General features: G+C 42.4%; 1 protein-coding gene across 5 annotated transcripts; it reads left to right on the top strand.

The window, feature by feature from the left end:
- Positions 1 to 13: 13 nt before the first annotated feature.
- On the top strand, positions 14 to 19,495 carry C3H6orf52 (chromosome 3 C6orf52 homolog). Of its 5 annotated transcripts, none has more exons than XM_059688629.1 (5): positions 66 to 168; positions 9,359 to 9,440; positions 9,671 to 9,848; positions 14,204 to 14,249; positions 18,665 to 18,988. In XM_059688629.1, the coding sequence occupies exons 2-5, from the start codon at positions 9,370 to 9,372 to the stop codon at positions 18,820 to 18,822; spliced, it is 453 nt and encodes a 150-aa protein (XP_059544612.1). In that variant the 5' UTR covers positions 66 to 168; positions 9,359 to 9,369; the 3' UTR covers positions 18,823 to 18,988. The 5 variants fall into 5 exon arrangements, with proteins under 5 accessions (XP_059544614.1, XP_059544612.1, XP_059544615.1 ...); XM_059688632.1 differs by lacking the exons at positions 66 to 168; positions 18,665 to 18,988 and adding exons at positions 294 to 625; positions 19,401 to 19,495; XM_059688630.1 differs by lacking the exon at positions 66 to 168 and adding an exon at positions 294 to 496.
- The last annotated feature ends 463 nt before the right edge of the window (positions 19,496 to 19,958 follow it).

Here is a 19,958-nt window from a genome sequence, read left to right as displayed (position 1 = left end):
GTCCTTCCGCTGTCGGCGCGCAGATAGACGTCAAGACCGCAGGGCTGCCAAAGCGCCTGCATCCGTGAAAACGGTTTCAGCGCTCGAAGATCACGCGAGACTTACAAGCGAAGAACAAGGAAGGACGCCACACGAAGAGGTTCTCATTGCTATGAGGAAAAAATTGGGGTAAGCAGGCATATTCTAGAAAGCTGTGAACTAGGGGAGTGGGCGGGACATCCTTGGCGGAAGCCCCGTATTTCCGGGACGTCTAAGGAAGGGGCGGGACAGCTTCCGGCCTGGGCGGGAAGGTGCTGTAGGTGTGTGATGCTTCTCGGTTGCGCTCTGTGACAGACGGGGTAGTAGGTTTCCTTTTCTTGCAGGAAGCAATGGAATGAGCCCTTTTTCCTCACATTTTCTCATAGTAGGGCAAGGAGGAGGTGGGATTTGGGGTTCGCGGTTAACAGCAGGCGGGAGAGTCTGGGCCCAGAAAGTTCGCTCCCCGCCTTCCGGCCAGGTAACCCCGCCCTGCACACCTTTCCTTTCCCGGGACTGCAGTTGTGGCAAATCCTGGGGAGGGAGCAGAACGCTTGGCCTGACGGTGTGAAGACCGACCACTTGGGGAAGAAAGGCGCAGCCATCCCTGGTGAGCGTTCCAGAAGTAAATCTCAAAGTTTCACCCTCCGCAGGTGAGGTGCAAAGCCAAACATCAACGAAAGGAAGCTGACCTTCCTTTACATTTGAACTTTTCATGAGGTTTGGAGTTCCAGGGATGTGTTAGAAATTACATCTTTGCACAGACTTCCAGTAGAGGAAACCTTGGAGTGTAATTCGCCTCACAAACGTCATAGCACCTGGGTTTGACCAGCGAGGGTAGACGTCGATTCTTCAAACCCCATTTAGTGCTGCCTCCGTAGCACACCCTTCTGTTCCCGAGACCCTGTTCTCTGGTGTTCTGAGTTGTCAGTACATACTTGTATTTAACTTGGGTTTGTTTTCACTGATGTGTGGTCTTGTAGAAATGCCTTCACTTGGGCCGCTTTGGTTGTCATTGTAGCGCGAGGAAGGCCTTGTCTTCTGTGCACGTGGGCGACCCCCCATGTAAACAGAGCCCAGGTACTGGAAAATGCTGTAGTTAAATTAATTCTCGGTCCCTGGGAAACCAGCGTAGTCGTTCGCTGTTTTGTAATAACTGCTTTGTGCTAGTTATCTTTTTTATGTTACAGAACTCCAGAATTTATTTTACTGTTTCAGTTATTTCCTATTGACTGTTTCTTGACTGTTACCTCCCGAGAACCACTAAGGTCAGCGGAGTGTAAGTTGCTTGAATGGGTGTCCCCTGGGCATGGGGCAAAGAATGAATAAGCAGAACCCTGGCCAGGTAGCTCAGTTGGTTAGAGCGTCCTACCTAGAGGCCGAGGTGTGGTTCGATCCCCAGTTAGGGCACATGCAAGAATCAACCAAAGAATGATAAATAAGTAGGAACAACAAATGAATGTTTCCCACTCCCTTCCTCTATTTAAATAAGTGGAACAACAAATGAATGTTTCTCATTCCCTTCCTCTCTTTAAAAAAATCAATAGGTAAAAATTTTAAAAGGGAAAGAATAAGTAGGACATTTCTTTGAAGTCTCATATTTTATCTTAAAAAAATCTGTCTTTTTGCATATTACTCCATGACATATCTGTTTATTTTAATGTGAAAGTAGTATTCTCTCATCCAAAAAGGAAAAAAAAATGTTTGAATAAAACTGTTTGAAAATTCTGTGCTTTGTATATCGTGTTGCTTCTGGAATGCCCCTGGTGCCCGGCCTCATTACCCCAGAAAAATCTCAACTGCTGTTTAAGAATTAGTACTCATTGGCCTGGCCGGTTGGGCTCAGTGGGTAGAGCTTCAGCCTGCGGACTGAAGAGTCTCAGGTTTGATTCTGGTCAGGAATCCATGCCCATGTTGCGGGCTCGGTCCCCAGTAGGGGGCGTGCAGGATGCAGCCAATTGATGTTTCTTATCATTTATGTTTCTATCTCCCTTCCTCCCTGAAATCAATAAAAATATATTTTAAAAAGAAAAAAAAGAATTAGCATCTATTTAATATTTTTAAAATTAATTTTAGCCATGGCTGGTGTGACTCAGTTGGTAGAGCGTCAGCCCATGCACCGAAAGGTTGCTGGTTTGATTCCTGGTCGGGGCACATACGTAGATTGTGGCTTTGGTCCCCTGTTGGGGTACGTACGGGAGTCAACCGATAGATGTTTCTCACTTCAGTGTTTCTCTCTAAAAAATCAATTAAAATATTTTTTAAAAGTTTATTTTAACATCACAATAACAGGATAATTGCTATATTCAGCATGTATTACCAGATTGTCACACTTTTACCTGCTTAAGTATTTGACACACTTTATTTTTTTAGGAACTTGAAGAAAGTCTGTATTTATTTACTTATTTTTTTAATTTATCTTTATTGTTGAAAGTATTATAGATGTCCCCCTTCCCAGGCCTTCACCCCACTGTTGTCTCTGTCCATGGGTTATGCATATATGCATATAAGTTCTTTAGTTGATCTCTTCCCTTGCCCTTCCCCCCTCTCCCTCTGAAGATCCTCAGTCTGTTGCATGATTCCATGTCTCTGGATCTATTTTGTTAGTTTATTTTGTTCATTAGATGCCGCATTTGAGTGAGCTCACATGGTACTTGTCTTTCTCTGACTGATTTATTTCACTTAGTATAATACTCTCTCGGTCTCTCCTTGCTTTCTCAAAGGGTAAGAGATCCTTCTTTTTTTTACAGCTGCATAGTATTTCATCATGTAAATGTACCACAGGTTTTTTTTTTTAATCCATTGCATGCTCTTGCCTCCTTTATCAAATATTAATTGAGCATAATGGCTTGGACCAATTTCTGGGTTCTCTGTTCTGCTGACACATTTTGGAGAAGAACCTTGTAACTTGAAAAAGTATTTTGCTTCAATCTTTTAGAATATAGTTGGTTCTAGAATGAAACTGTAGTGTAAGCAACATAAACATAACTCAAAGTGGTTTACTTTTTTTCTTTTTTTTACTGTTAGAAATTAGTGGAACCAATTAGAGAGCTCGGATGATCTTAGCATCTGGTTCAGATGTTAATAGTAGGGAGTTCATAGATTGGTTTGGAGGTTTTGAATTCCTGAAATTATATGCAAAATTGTATATGTACATTTTTGGAGGAGAGCATTGGTAAAATTTTGTTACATTTTTTAAAAGATTAGGGCCTGCTGAAACCGGTTTGGCTCAGTGGATAGAGCGTCGGCCTGCGGACTGAAGGGTCCCAGGTTCGATTCCGGTCAAGGGCATGTGCCTGGGTTGCCGGCACATCCCCAGTAGGGGATGTGCAGGAGGCAGCTGATCGATGTTTCTCTCTCATCGATGTTTCTAACTCTCTGTCTCTCTCCCTTCCTCTCTGTAAAAAATCAATAAAATATATTTTAAAAAAAGATTAGGGCCTAGCCCTGACTGGTTTGGCTCACTGGATAGAGCATCGGCCTGCGGACTGAAGGGTCCCGGGTTCGATTCTAGTCGGGGGCATGTACCTTGGTTGCAGGCACATCCCCAGTACGAGGTGTGCAGGAGGCAGCTGATCGATGTTTCTCTCTCATCGATGTTTCTAACTCTCTGTCTCTCTCCCTTCCTCTCTGTAAAAAATCAATAAAATATATAAAAATATTTTTTAAAAAAGATTAGGGCCTAATTGAGGTTTTAATACACTAATGGAGTCTCAGGTCATAAATGCTGAAATAGGTACAGAAAAGGAACTCTTCAAACCACACAGCTCAGTAACAGTAGACCTACTGCTGCTGCTGCTTTTTCTGTTTCCTTGGGCTTGGGCATTCTCTTTAACAGAAGAACAGTGGCTTTTCACTGTCTAAACCAAGGGGTGGGGAACACTGTTTCTGCCAAGGGCCATTTGGATATTTATAACATCATTCGAGGGCCCTACAAAGTTATCAACTTAAAATTTGGCCTGCTATATTTGGTCAAACATTTAATTAACTCGCCCCTAATGCCTCGGCAGGGCCAGACCAAATGATTTCACGGGCCTTATACAGCCGGCCAGACGTTCCCCACCCCTGGTCTAAAGAAAAACTACAAAATTATATACCTTCAAACGGAACACACTTCTTGTAAAAACTACAGTTTAAGAAACAACCAAGGAGAACCAAGATGGCGGCATAGGTTAACGCCGGAGTTTGCTGCTTTGAACAACTACTTCAAAAGTGAAACTAAAACACGGAAGGGACATCACCCAGAACCACAGGAACGCTGGCTGAGTGGAAGTCCTACAACTAGGAGGAAAGAGAAACGCATACGGACACTCAGAGGAGGCGCAGTGCTGAAGTCAAATTCTGAGGTGCGGAGTGTGCGGAGCGGGCTGGCGGCGGAGGGCGCGGTTGGCGTTTTCAATCGGGAGGGAGTCACAGACTCTGAGCTCCAGATCCGGGCGAGTCTTTAGGGACCCACACTCAAACGGGAGAAGCGGGACTGTCTGGCTTCGGTCAGAGCGAGTGCAGCTTTCTCTCCCAGCTTTGCAGGGGGTGCTGGGACTCAGAGAGGCAGAGCCCCTGGGGACAGGACTGAGAGCCGCCATAACTGCTCTCTCCGGCCCACCCTGTTGATCCTGTGCGACCCGCCCTGCCCCGCCCAAGCCCTGCACAGAGGCATTTGCCAGATAGCCTCAGGCAAAGGCTAGATTAGCACCTCCCTAGAGGACAGAAGTTCTCTCACTGCTGACACAGCTGACTCTCATAGCCACTTGGCCTGGAGGTCAAACCCTCCCTGGAATTAGCTACAACAATCAAGATTTATCTATAAGACTGCGAACAAAGACCACTAGGGGGTGCACCAAGGAAGCATAACAAAATGCAGAGACAAAGAAACAGGACAAAATTGTCAATGGAAGAAATAGAGTTCAGAACCACACTTTTAAGGTCTCTCAAGAACTGTTTAGAAGCTGCCGATAAACTTAATGAGATCTACACGAAAACTAATAAGACCCTCGATCTTATATTGGGGAACCAACTAGAAATTAAGCACACACGGACTGAAATAACGAATATTATACAGACGCCCGACAGCAGACCAGAGGAGCGCAAGAATCAAGTCAATGATTTGAAATGCGAGGAAGCAAAAAACATCCAACCGGAAAAGCAAAATGAAAAAAGAATCCAAAAATGCGAGGATAGTGTAAGGAGCCTCTGGGACAGCTTCAAGCGTACCAACATCAGAATTATAGGGGTGCCAGAAGATGAGAGAGAGCAAGATATTGAAAACCTATTTGAAGAAATAATGACAGAAAACTTCCCCCACCTGGTGAAAGAAATGGACTTACAGGTCCAGGAAGCGCGGAGAACCCCAAACAAAAGGAATCCAAAGAGGACCACACCAAGACACATCATAATTAAAATGCCAAGAGCAAAAGATAAAGAGAGAATCTTAAAAACAGCAAGAGAAAGAAACTCAGTTACCTACAAGGGAATACCCATACGACTGTCAGCTGATTTCTCAACAGAAACTCTGCAGGCCAGAAGGGAGTGGCAAGAAATATTCAAAGTGATGAATACCAAGAACCTACAACCAAGATTACTTTATCCAGCAAAGCTATCATTCAGAATTGAAGGTCAGATAAAGAGCTTCACAGATAAGGAAAAGCTAAAGGAGTTCATCACCACCAAACCAGGATTATATGAAATGCTGAAAGGTATCCTTTAAGAAGAGGAAGAGGAAGAAAAAGGTAAAGATACAAATTATGAACAACAAATATGCATCTATCAACAAGTGAATCTAAGAATCAAGTGAATAAATAATCTGATGAACAGAATGAACTGGTAATTATAATAGAATCAGGGACATAGAAAGGGAATGGACTGACTATTCTTGGGGGGGAAAGGGGTGTGGGAGATGTGGGAAGAGACTGGACAAAAATCGTGCACCTATGGATGAGGACAGTGGGTGGGGAGTGAGGGCGGAGGGTGGGGCGGGAACTTGGAGGAGGGGAGTTATGGGGGGGAAAAAAAAAGGAACAAATGTAATAATCTGAACAATAAAGATTTAATTAAAAAAAAAAAGAAACAACCAACTGTTTAGAGTTTATTAACACTAAAACAGGATTTTAGTTTTGCTTTTAAATTGAAAACTTTACATTTAAGCAATGCTTTTATTTATTCGTTCTTTCAATAGATATTTATTGAGTACCTTGCTTTGTTTTGCTAAAGAAAAAACAGGTTTTTTTGCGGGGGGACTAGGGGTAGTGACAAAGTTGATATACTGGACTAAAAGAAGGATACAGTGGAGAAAAGTCGGCCGTTAGAAATACCATGTGTCTAATATTCCTGCCCAGTTATCCTTCTTTCTCAGTGTAACAGGTAGCAAGTCTTAAATTTTAGGACTACAGAGGGTGCATGTGCTTGTATTCCCAGAAGGCTTTGGTCTTTGCATGTAAAGCTGAGGGAAGCTGAGAGAGTGGGCTGTTGCACCTGGACACTGGCCAATAGTCTACCCTGGTATAAATTTGCTTCACCTGCTTCATGGGACTAATCCAAGTGAAATATGAGAAGTTTGCACTTGAGGCTTTTAGAACAAGCATATCAAACTCCCGGCCAGCAGGCCGCATGCCTAAAAAGTAAAACAATATTTGTGGCCTGGCTGGTGTGGCTCAGTGGTTGAGCGTCGACCTATGAACCAGGAGGTCACTGTTCGATTCCTGGTCAGGGCACATGCCCCGCTTGTGGGCTTAATGTTTCTCTCTCTCTCTCCCCACTTCTTCCTCTCTCTCTGAAATCAATTATATATATATATATACACACACACATATATATACACACACATATATACACATATACACACACACACACATATATATATAATATTTTTCTTTTAAAATTTGTGAAGTCTTCCTTGTCACTGTCATCAACAAAACCCTTGAATGTCTATTTTCATCTCTGGAGCCTTGCTCACGGTGCTCTGTGCTTCACTCCTGCCATCTTCCCAGGTGGTTTCAACATGCTACATTGGCCTCTCCCATCCTCAGCCTCCTTACTACCTTATTATCAATGTTCAACTCCCAAACTCCTTCACAGCTACAGCGGTCTTTCTTACCCTCATAGCCAAAATTCTAAAAAAAAAAAAAAGTCCCAAATAGAAGGGGAAAAACCCTGGTATTAAGTGTTTACAAAAAGAGAATCCGTAACTGATGTTTTATTTGATGTCTAAGCTGTTATAGTTATTAAGAATTGTGTTTAGCCGAAACCGGTTTGGCTCAGTTGATAGAGCGTCAGCCTGCGGACTGAGAGGTCCCGGGTTCGATTCCAGTCAAGGGCATGTACCTGGGTTGCGGGCACATCCCAGGTGGGGATGTGCAAGAGGCAGCTGATCGATGTTTCTCTCTCATCGATGTTTCTAACTCTCTCTATCTCTCTCCCTTCCTCTCTGTGAAAAATCAATAAAATATATTTAAAAAGAAAAAGAAAAAAAGAATTGTGTTTAACTTCATATAACTTAAAACAATAGTGGCTTAAACAAGACATTTCTTCCTTAAAAGAAATCTGGAGGTAGGCCAGTCTAGTGCTGGTACAGCTTGTCGGTACATAGTCATTGGGATCTAAACCTGTTCTTTATTTCCAGTCCTGTATTTGTGTGTCTGACTTACTCCTTGGTATCATCCCATAGGCCAAGATAGGCACACAGTTATTTTGGCTCCGGCCGTCTTCTCTGGAATCTCAGCATTAGGCTTGGGGAAAGGGTGCAGGACCAGGAGGCCTTCCAGCTAAGCAAACTCCCTTTGTATACACAGCTTTCCTCAATCCCCTTATAATAGTTCTTATTTACATTTTATTAGCCAGGCTTTGGCCACCTGGCCACATCTCCCTGCAAGGGGAAGGCTAGGAAATGTAGTCTTTTAGGGAGGCCTGTTGCTGCCCCCAAATTAAATCAGGGTTCTGTTATTAAGGAAGAAAAGGAAAGGAATCAATATTGGGTGGCACTTAGCAATGTGTGCCACACAGTAATCAATGACCTCTCCTTTGAAAACATAGGAAATCCACTAGAGTATAAGTTCCACTACATCACCAGTGCCAATCACCCACCTGCCTTGTAGGGACTCAGTAAATAATGGGTGAATGATTTAATTTAATTGTGATTATTATTTTTCTCATTACAGGCACATATAGACAGATACATATAGAATACATCAAGCACTTGAATAGCGGAATAGTTCATTAATAGTGGAATATTAATAAGCTTGTTAGTTATTAACAAGCTTCAGGGAAATTGCCAAACTCTGTTTCTTTTTTTAAATAGTAATTATAGTTAATGTTTATTGAAAGCATAGTATGTGTTTGTTGTTGTTTTTTAATCCTCACCCGAGGGCATCAGAGAATATGTTTAGAGAGAGGAAGGGAAAGAGGGAGAGTGAGTGGGGGGGGGGGGAAGGAAAGAAAGAAAGGGAGAAAAACATCTATCAGTTGCCCCAACCTGGGGATCAAACCTGCAACCCACGTATGTGCCCAGACCTGGAATCAAACCAGCAACCTTTCCATGCACAGGACAATGCTCAACCAACCCAGCCACTCCCACCAGGCCCTAACTGTTCCTTCTTAGACTCACAAGTTATCTTCTTAAATTTTGACACTTTGTGTAGCCTTGCTACTTAAAGTACACGGGAGCTGGCTAGAAAGGGCAGAATCTGAGGCTCCACTCCAAATCTATTGAATCAGAACCTATATTTTAAACAACATGCCCAGGTAGTGCAAATGTACATTAAAATTTGGGGAGCTTTTTTGTGCTTTAAAAAAATACACTGAACCACAGATTTACCTGCACTCGAATTTTTTTTTTTCTGCACTCGAATTAAGGTAGGGGTGTGTGCGTGTGTGCGCGTGTGTGCGCGCGTGTGATGTAGCAGTGCTTCCCACCAGCTGGTTGGGATGATTTCAACCTGCAGGAAATATGTCCACTAGGTGCTGATAACTGAGAAGAGAACATCAAATTGTATTTGTCTTAGACGTTTCAATTACTAAAAGTGACCCTTACATAGGAGGTGGGGTGGAGACTAGTGTGTCCTGTGCAGTTAGTTGCCCAACACAGACTCCCTCTCCGCCCCCTGGGCAACTTCCCCAGGCCTGACAGTTGGGAGAGGGGCTGGAGGCTCAAAGCCAGCTGAGTAGTTGCTGCAGTGCCCTCAGGTGACTCCCGTGCCTTAAACCCCACTGTCTTGAAAATCAAGCAGTTAATTGCCTAGCAGGGATTAAGGCAGTTGTGAGAGTTGTTTGTCTGGTTGAGAGGTTTTAGCTCTGGGCTGGAATTTTTGACTCAGAAGTAAAAACTCTGGATTCTTTGTCTCTTTTTATCAAGTTTCTGGATAAATGGCTGGACCGAAGAGTTTTGCAGGTTTTGACAGAGCTCAACAGAATAATTATTACTGGTACTGGCAAAGGTGAGGTGCTTTTTCTTGCTCTGAGTGAAAATGAAGGTTGCTTAGGGTTCTATTTCTTACATATTTTGGGGGCAATTTACAAACGATTGCTTTGAAAATGGGTGTTCTTAAGCAGTTAAAGCAGAAGTCATACTTACTTGTAACTTTTGGGAAAGGCGAAAGCTCCGTGGTTTTGGACGACTCTGCCTTGGTTGCTGATGCCATTCCTGTCGTCTCCCCTCTACTATTAGAGTGAACCCTAAGTTCCAGTTCTACCAGAGGGACCCCTTTGGCAGCGGCTATGAGCAGCAGCACAGCTGTAGTCTTCTTCCTGGCTGTGGCCGTGGCCCTGCAGTGGATGGAAATGAGCACACCCTGTCTGCACATGGGACCTCTGGACTCCCAGCTGGAACTCCCATTGCACCCGAGGTATCACTCTCTCAATGAACTGTGTGTCGGTCGGTGAAACCTCTTTTTCCTATCTCACACCTCCACATCCTGCCATTCAGTTTCCCACAGCGGTGGCTTTTGCTCCCTATTGTAATACCAGGGAGTAACAGCTGATGACCCCAGAAATTTTGACTTGCAAACGATATAAGTCCTCACTCTCTTCCAAAAACACAATAATAGGCTGATGCCTAATTTCTTGTTACTAAATTTTAGATTATCATCTTTCAATAGATTTTACTCTTAAACACTTAAAATAGGACAGGAGGTAGGTTTTTTTTTTGCATTGTTTTGATACAGCAGTGGACATTAACACTTTTTAAAAGATATTTTAATATTTTGATTACTCAAGTAACCTATTTCTGAAAGCCTCCCCCCACTCCCACTTCCCCTCCCCCTCCCCACTTCAAGACGAGGCTGTGGAAGTTGATCTTGTCCTCTAGATTTCCCCCCTGGACTCTTGCTAACTCAGTGTGATAGGGCTTTGTTTCTGTTTGAGTTGTTGGGAGCGCCTTGGGCAGGAATGGACTGTGTGGTATATACTTGTTTGCTTCTTGCTTGCTTCTGCTTATAGATTGCATCTGGAGCGCTTTCTTTAAAGCTGCCCATTTGAATGTGCTTTGACATTTTAAATGTTCTCAGTGCCTTAACAAACTTTTACTTATTTATCTTCAGGCATTTGAGTGTTGTTATTTTTTGGCTAAGAACAAATTCTGGAAGTGGAAGATTTGGATTAAAGGATATGTCATTTAAAATTTTAAACAGCTACTTACCAAAAACCTGCCTGAGTTTGCGCTTTCCACTATTGTTTGTAGGTGTGCTTGCTTCAGGTTTTTTTTTGTTGTTTGTTTTTCTGTGTGATTAGCCAATTGGACAAGCAGGAAGGCATTTGTCTATTATTGAGTGCAAATATTTTTTCAGGTGTATATTGGTATCTGTTTTCTGACTTAGTTGACGTTTTTTGCCTACCTTTCTTCTGTTGTGTTGTGCTCCTTTTTCTTGACAGTGTAAGGTATTTACATATTAGGGAAATTAGCCCTTTGCAGTCAAAGTGTCACAGGTTTTTCCTCCCCAGTTTATTGCCTGATGTGCACAGTGTCACTTTGTGTGATGGCCTTGGCTTTAACACCAGAGTTGGATTGAACAGCTAAGCCCTGTTTTTAAAACTTGTATTTGCTTGGCAATTTTTTTGCCCAGACTTTCATTTTCAGTTTTGCAAGTCTGTTTTAGGTGTGCCTCTTAGAGAAAATACCTTGTTAGACTTCTCACTATTTTTTTCTTTTAAACCCAACCTGGGTTGTACCCTTTGAGCAGATGCTTCATCCTTCCTTCCTATTTAATAAAAGGGTAATATGCAAATTGACCCAATGGCTGTTCTACCGGTGGCTATGATGCGCACTAACCATCAGGGGGCAGATGCTCAATGCAGGAGCTGCCCCCTGGTGGTCAGTGTGTTCCCACAGGGGAAGCAGCGCTCAGCCAGAAGCCCTGAGCCGGGCTCATGGCTGGTGAGCACAGCAGAGGTGGTAGGAGCCTTTCCTGCCTCCCAGCAGCACTAAGGACCCCTCAGGGGATGTCTGACTGCTGGCAGGCGGACATCCCCCGAGGGGTCCTGGAATGCGAGAAGGCTCAGGCCAGGCTGAGGGTCCCCTCCCCCGCCCCCAGTGCACAAATGTTGTGCAATGGGCCTCTAGTATTATATATTGTTTTAAAATCTTGCTACATTGCCTGAGGTTTTAGCACATTTTCCCCCCTTTTTTCTTTTTCTTTTTTTTGAGAGATAAATGGTCTATCTGACTTATAGTGGCTACCTTTAGATCTTTAAATAGAGAAGTATCGGTTTGAGTATATTACCAACTCCAGAAATGAAACTATTTCTTTATCTCTCCACTCATGAATAAGAAATTAACACTTTTTTTCCTCTCCTTGCCACCCCTTCCCTTCTTTCTTCTCCCCATTTGTGTTGACACATTTTGATTTTTAATATTTCATTCTCTAGTCAAATTTTTATTATAACATGCAGTTTTTCCTTCAAGAATTATATATTCTCTTTAATGGCGATGGTTACCCTACTTGTGCCACCTGCCTGCTCTCTTAGTGGGAGTTCCCAGTTAGGAAACTTGGTGGGAGTTTTGGTCAGCAAAACTCAAGACTGTAAGGCTCTCTCACTCACACATCTTCACTTGAGTCTTCCCTAATAAGGTGCGCCCTCTATGAGATGTCATCGTTTTTTCGCCCACTAGCACACCCAAAGCCCTAGCCCTTGTTTCCCCAAGTGAAGGGGTTAGCCCAGGGGTCCTCAAACTTTTTAAACGGGGCCAGTTCACTGTCCCTCATACCGTGGGAGGGCCGGACTATAGTTTAAAAAACAACTATGAACAAATTCCTCTGCACACTGCACATATCTTATTTTGAAGTAAAAAAACAAAACGGGAACAAATACAATATTTGTATTTGCATGTGGCCCGCGGGCCGTAGTTTGAGGACCCCTGGGTTAGCCTCTCCATTTTGGCATTGTGTCCTGCTTAAGATTACAGGAAGTGATGTCTTCAAAATGATTCTCAGGTCTTTGGGTGTCCATCAGCACAACTTGCCCAAACTACCTCCAACAGAGGAAAACCATTTATAGATGTGCCCTTCTTTAAGGACAACCAGCAGCATACACTCTCCAGGTGAACCTCATTCTGTAATGCTCTGTCTCCAGACAGCTCCTGCTCCCTACAGCCTCTTAATTTAGGATCCATATTTACCAGAGTACACATTGAAAAGGAGGAAATGTGAAGTTACTTGGACATTGTATTAAAAGAAAGGTCTCATTGTTCGGGCCAGTTTGGCTCAGTGGTTAGAATGTCGGCCCGCAAATCGAAGGGTCAAGGGCATATACCTCAGTTGCATGTTCCCCAGCCCTGATAGAGACATGTGCAGGAGGCAACCAATCAATGTGTCTCTCTCATGTCAATGTTTCTCCCCCCCCCCACCCTTCTACTCTCTCTAGAAATCAATGGGAAAAATATCTTCAGGTGAGGATTAAACACACAGAGAGAGAGAGAGAGAGAGAGAGAGAGAGAGAGAGAGAGAGAGAGAGAGAGAGGAGAGAGGGAGAGAGAAAGAAAGAAAGAAAGAAAGAAAGAAAGAAAGAGAAAGAAAGAGAGAGAAAGACTCATTTAAGCACAGATTCTGGCTTCTTAGTCATTTCTAAATGGGAAAAAAATACATCAGAGGTGTGATTAAATTTATGGTAACCATATAATTTATTCTGCAAATCAGGACCTATTTCAGAGCAAAAGGGAGGCATACTTTCAGATAGATTGAAGAGAAGTGGTAGTGCAGCGGTTCTCAACCTGTGGGTTGCGACCCCTTTGGCGGTCGAACGACCCTTTCACAGGGGTCTCCTAAGACCATCCTGCATATCAGATATTTATGATTCATAACAGTAGCAACATTACAGTTATGAAGTAGCAACGAAAATAATTTTATGGTTGGGTCACAACATGAGGAACTATTTAAAGGGCCAGAAGGTTGAGAACCACTGAGGTAGTGGATCTTTGGCTTTCATTGCAATATCGTCCTTATTAGCAGGGGAGCTTAATTAAAGTCATTAGTGCCTCCAGCTAACTCAGCCGTTCCTGGATGGGCTGATTGCTTGGAACAGCTGTACACCCTTAACAAAAACAGGATTCCAACAGGTGCCTCTAACGAGGAGTCATAGGAACTTATGGCCCAGTAGAGCAAACTGCCTGGGTTAACCAGCCAAGATCTATTTGGGGAATACTTCTGGAATGTACTGCTCTCAGTATGTAAGGCGATGGTTGATTGGTTTCTTTTTCTGTACCCTCTGCATTTCCTTAAGCACCTACTATCGCCATCCTCGGCTGAGCCATGGAGTTGGTGGTCTGATTAGAAGGCTGTGGTGGGGGGCTGTGCGTGTGGAGACTTTGCACATTGTCATCTGGAAAGAATGGCTGAGCTCCAGGTAGAGAGTTGGGCTTCTAGTACAGGGACTGTGGCGACTGGGCGCCAACATTCCTGGTGTCGGACGCCTATCGCAGGCCCTAGGATGCCAGTTCTCAGAAGCTTCAGAGAGGCCAGAGGCCTTTGTTGGGCTTGCTCCTCCTTTGTGGGTTTTCTTCTGTTGATATAGTTCACTCATTTCATAATTGTAATATATCATTTAAAGATTCTTCTAATCAAAGTTCAAAAATAAATTTAATCTAAAGAGAGTTTAGTGTTTTAGATATTATTTGTGAGAGTTAGATTTTTCTAAGAAAGCTTGTGTGATAGTAAACCTTTAAATGAAATTTTTTTTTCTTAAAATAAAATACTGATTTTCATTGTAGGAAACCACAGCTCTGGCGGGAAACCAAGATGAAAACCTACTAGAAGGTAACAGAAACCCTGTGTTGCAGTACTTAAAAACAAAACTGACAATGGCTAGAAACTGAAAGGTCCTACTGGAAAACACCAGCGTAGGTTGTCTAAGCCATTTTCTTTAACAATTCATCTACTCTTTGGAAATTGCCTCTGTGGGAACAGCTTTAGTGAAACCTCCTCTCTGGGTCTTTCTGAAGGACTGGGAAATGGGGGCTTTTCCAAAAAATAAGACGATAAGTTGATTTTAAGATCTGTTTCCTCCATAAGTTTAGACTTTGGGATTAATTATGCTTTAATTTAGATTTTTAAGCAGAAAAGCATGAGGCGCTTGCTGTGGCCTTGGCTTCCTGGCTCCCCTTAGGGCAGCGGTTCTCAACCTGTGGGTCGCGACCCCTTTGGCGGTCGAACGACCCTTTCACAGGGGTCTCCTAAGACCACCCTGCATAGCAGATATTTACGATTCATAACAGTAGCAACATTAAAGTTATGAAGCAGCAACGAAAATAATTTTATGGTTGGGTCACAACATGAGGAACTGCATTGAAAGGGCCAGAAGGTTGAGAACCACTGCCTTAGGGTTATTGGTTCCTGGAGGACCCAGCAGGCCCCTCTGTAGAGTCAGGTGTTTCTTCATGTAGTTCTTGATCTATTTTGAAAAGACCAAAGTGTATCTGCCCAGAGAAGAACCCTGTTTCTGAATGTGTCTTATTTGAGGAAAAAAAACATTTGGCTTATTTTATTTATTTTAAGTTATGAGGAAGAGGAATAGAAACAAAATGCAGAGAACACGTTTGCCTGTTTCCTTATCAAATGTCTGTCTTATCACGTGTCCATCTGGTCTCTTCCCCTACCCTCACCTCATCCCTACAGCCCACTGCCTCTGTGATTTTATCAGATCTGGAGCATCCGTCTTTGTAGTCCCAGGAGCCAATACAAAGTCTGCATGTTAGTTGGTGTTCAGTGTTTACTAGTAAATGGAATGAAATTGATGTTTAAAAGAAAACTAGGGGCAGTTCTAGTTTGTAGTACTTGATTGGAATATGAATAACAGGTGCTCATAGTAGCTGGGGGGATGGGGTGGATTTCATTCTGACTCAAGTGTGTCTATTCTCCCTGCTTTTATCAGTTCTTCAGAAACAGTCTATAAAAAGAACAGAAAAAGACATACAATAAGATTGTGCTTTCTGGAGCCAGACTGCCAGAGTTCAGATCTCTCTTACTGGCTCTGTAATTCCACATTAATTAATCTCCAGTGCATTGGTGTTCCCACCTGTAAAAGGGATTTAAAACCTACCTCCTATGAAATGAGGGCAGTAGCTCTAAAGTGTTTTTAAGTGTTTTCACAGGTTTTGGCACATAACCACTTGAGGGTTAGCTATTCACAGATCCGGAGCAGCTCTGTCCAGTAGAAATGTATGGGAAATACAAATCCACCCACATAGGTAGTTCTACATTTTCTAGTAGCCAAATTCAAGAAACAAAAAGAGACAGGGAAAATTAATTTAAATATTTTAACCTTAATCTAATATAGTCAGAATATTATTTCAACGTGTAATCAATATAAACATTTAATGAGACTTAAAAAATTTTAATACCAAGTTTTCACAATGTAATGTATGTTTACATCACATTTCACTTAAGATTAGCCATATTTCAGGTGCTTCATAGCCAATGTGGCTAGTGGCTACAGCATAAGTCTAGAAGGCCCACAGGTTTAGGAAAGATGTAATGAGTTTGACTTTTATGGGCTTCTGTTGTCCCTATGGCCAACATCACTGGAAGGGCCTAGTTCATTAATCTAGGTTCCTAGCTGATGTTTGTTTTCTAGGCCGCAGCCACAAGAGAGAGTGCTCATAAGCATGCGCTCCTGACACCTCTCCCCTGACCAGGAACATGCAGAGTCAGGAGCCTTTTAGCAAACAACTGACCAAGACAAAGAGGTAAAGGACATAGCACATGACTTTAGGGAAGAAAAATTTCACAACATTTAGGGAAAAATAGAAACATCTAGCCATTGCTGGTTTGGCTTAGTGGATAGAGCTACAGCCTGTGGACTAAAGGGTCCCAGGTTCAATTCCGGTCAAGGGCACATGCCCAGGTTGCGGGCTTGATCCCCAGTAGGTGGCTTGCAGAAAGCGGCTGATCAATGATTCACTCTCATTATTGATGTTTCTATCTCTCTCTCCCTCTCCCTTCCTCTCTGAAATCAGTGAAAATATATATATATATCCTTATGAAATCAGTGAAAATATATATATGGAAACATCTAATTTTATGACTAGAAGTTCTCAAAGGAAAGATGGTTCTAAGGGATAAAAACTCTAAAGAACAAGTGCTGGGATCTTTCTCAGCATCTAAAAGGGTTCAGGAATCTGGAGAAGGGGCTGCACATAAATTAATAAAGAGACTAGAAATATAAATTTGGAATACATGGGGGAGCCAGAGGAGACTTAGCTATAGTAACCAAGTTCTGTCTATCTCCGGACCCAGGGCTTTTTGGCCTATAGCAAAGCAGATATACATACCAAAAGGTAAGCTTGGTATACAGTAGGCATTGTCAGGTTGGGGGAACTGGCCTCAGCTATCTGGCAGCAGGCAGTCATATGTATCTTCAGGTTTGGGGAAATGCCTACAGCTGTTCAGCTGTTTGGCCAGCAGCAGGTAATAACATGTAGATTTTCAGGTTTGGGGAAATACTTTCAGCTATTCCAGCAGGCAATAATATGTATCTTCAGCCCTGCTGAAGTCTCAAGGTTCCATCAACCTTTTGATGAAACTTCTTGCATTTATGACATGCTGGAATTAGCCTCCAGCAAACAAGAACCTGACAAACAGTCACAAATGACTCCAGTGCAGAAAAATAAGTAGCTCATGAAACTTATATGATGGGCGGGGGCTATTAGGTGATCTTGGTTCTAAAATGATAAATACAGAAGGACATCACATTAGTGAGTTCAGGCTGCTATAACAAAATATTGCAGACTGGGTAGCTTTAACAGCAAATTTATTTCTTGTGGTTCTGGACAGTGGAAAGTCCAAAATTAGGTGCCACTGATTCAGTTTCTAATGAGGGCTCTCTTTCTGGCTTCAGATGGCCACCCTCTCATATCCCCGTGTGGTAGGGAAGAGAGATCTAGAGCTCTGCTGTCCTTTTTTTAAGGCACTAAGCCTGTGGATCTAGGGCCCTATCCTTATGATCTCATTTCACCCTAATTATCTCCCAAAGACCCCATCTCCAAATAGCATTAAATTGGAAGTTAAAGTTTCAACATGTGAATTTGGGGGGCGGGGAGGCACAAACTGTCTGTAACAGGCATATCCTCTATAATAAAAAGCAAATATGCAAATAGACCAAACAGTGGAACTATTGGTCGCTATGATGCACACTGACCACCAGGAGGCAGATGCTCAACTCAGGAGCTGCCTCCTGATGGTCAGTGGGTTCCCAAAGGGTAAGTGCTGCTCAGCCAGAAGCCGGGCTCACAGCTAGTGAGTGCAGCAGTGGTGGCAGGAGCCTCTCCTGTCTCCATGGCAGTGCTAAGGATGTCCGACTGACGACTTAGGTCCGCTTCCTGCTGGGAGCAGGCTAATCCGTCAGTCAGACATAACCTGAGGGCTCCCGGACTTCGAGAGGGCGCAGGCACTGGGACTCTAGTAAATAAACATGAGTAAATAGCATGAACACATGAATATTAGGAAGCACATTGTGGCCCTAAATGAACTAAGGCTTGCAAAAGTTATAAAGGAAAACAGAAAAGGCTTCTACAGTTACATTCAATACAAGGAGAAAAAAATGGACTATATTTAAAAAGTCAGTGATTTTGGAAACCTGGCAACTTTAACTGAACATCTAGGTCTGATGTTTTCATGATAACATAATACCACATCTCATCACAGGGTTTCAGGTTTCAGAGAAGGAAGGTCAGGCTCCTCTCTTTTACTAAATTAGTTGTTATAAATATATAATTTGTGCACATACCAGTCTGTTAACTAAGCAGGGAAAGCAGCATGGTTATTTTTTCAAAGTCCCGCCTGGGACTTGGTCCTGGCTCACTGTTTGGCACCATATCCACCCAAGTGCTCCTGCCAGAAACTCAGGTGTCAACCTCAACCCTCCCTTTCTCCTTTACCCCAAATTGACTCAGCCTCCAAATGTTGCCTACTTATCTCCAAAGCCGCTCTTAATTCTGTCCATTTCCTCATTTTCATTCACCATCCAGATGCTCCTTGAGTCTGGCTGACCTACTCCTTTTTTGGCTTCAATTTCTATTTTTAAGCCTTATTGAAAGGAACACACATTTAAAAAATTTTAACATTAATTGCTTTTAATATTTCCTGCTAATGTTTTTTAAAAATTGTAAACCATTTCTGATATATGTCTTGTCAAACTCTCTATTTTTTTTCATATGCGTTATTGGCTTCTGAAGATCCCAATCTTCATTTGAATATTGAGGAATTAAACAAAGAATTTATGGTGAAAAGTGAAGAACTTTACGATTCTCTCATGAATTGCCACTGGCAGCCTCTGGATACAGTTTACTCTAAAATCCCAGATGAGACCCTACAGAAACCAGATGTTCATTAAGCTACCCAATTATTATATTAACTATATCCTGTTCTGTTTTTGTTTTTCAAAAAATAAAATTCTCCCAGAAATATACTGGGTTCTGTATGTAAATACAAATTCCAAGGACTCAAATATGATTGAAATGATAAAACATAATGTAAATAAACTTTACCACCACGTCCAATTCTGGAATTGTGTTATATTAAAGTAGTGGCCCGGTGCATAGATTCTTGCTCATTGAAAGGAAATTAGAAGAAATATTTTATTACCGCTATTCGCCCTTTCTCTAATAGAAGTGTCAGAGATGAAAGAAAATTAGTAAAATGTACATGACAATAATATATAAATTGATCAATAAATAACATGATGTAACAACAGCATATGAAAACAAAAACAACAAAAAGATGATATAAAACAAAAACGTATAAAAACAACATTGATAAAAACAATGACTGATAAATTGATTAAACTTATTCTAATATCTCCCTCTATACTTAGCCTTTTATATATATAGAATAAACTTGCTTAATTAGACCTGCTTTCTGATTTAGCTGAACTTTTTCCAGCCCAGTGAAACACCCCAACTTCTCTTTCAGATAATTGTCAGCAACACAGCAGTAAATATCAACATGAAGCAGATTATTATTGGAGATCATGCAGGGAGAACAAAGGGTAAAATATTTAACTGCAGCAGTATTTGACTATATTCTGCACAGTGAGAAAACCTGAAGTCATTTTCAAGGTCCACCATTTCTTTTCAGTCGGGTCAAGTTTCTAAATCTCCATTTTCCTGCTAGTGAAAAGAAAACAGGGTTCCACTGAGTCTCCTATCTACCTACTCCAGGACTTCTGTGAGGATCAAATGAGATAAGGCACAGGAAAAATGCTTCACAGACATTTGGTTAAAGTATAAAATGCTCCTGGCTATAAAGCAAGTCGTGTTTCTGGGCTGAAAAAACTGCTAGGAGGCCGCTAGTCGCTAGGGAGAGGAAGCTGGGCATTGCTATGTGACATCATTACCTGGTGCCCACAGCCACCATTTCTGGGCTGGGCTGGGCTGTGGGCCGCATTTTGCACCATGGGGTCTTGGCAGTGTTGGCTGCGATTTGGTGGGGTGTCGCTCCAGGATGGTGGTGGGGCCTGCGTACCACTTG

The sequence above is a fragment of the Myotis daubentonii genome, chromosome 3 (genome assembly GCF_963259705.1).
Source record: "Myotis daubentonii chromosome 3, mMyoDau2.1, whole genome shotgun sequence".
Classification (NCBI taxonomy): domain Eukaryota; kingdom Metazoa; phylum Chordata; class Mammalia; order Chiroptera; family Vespertilionidae; genus Myotis; species Myotis daubentonii.
The sequence above is the reverse complement of the archived record's forward strand: the minus strand, read 5'-3'. Positions and strand labels throughout refer to the sequence as shown.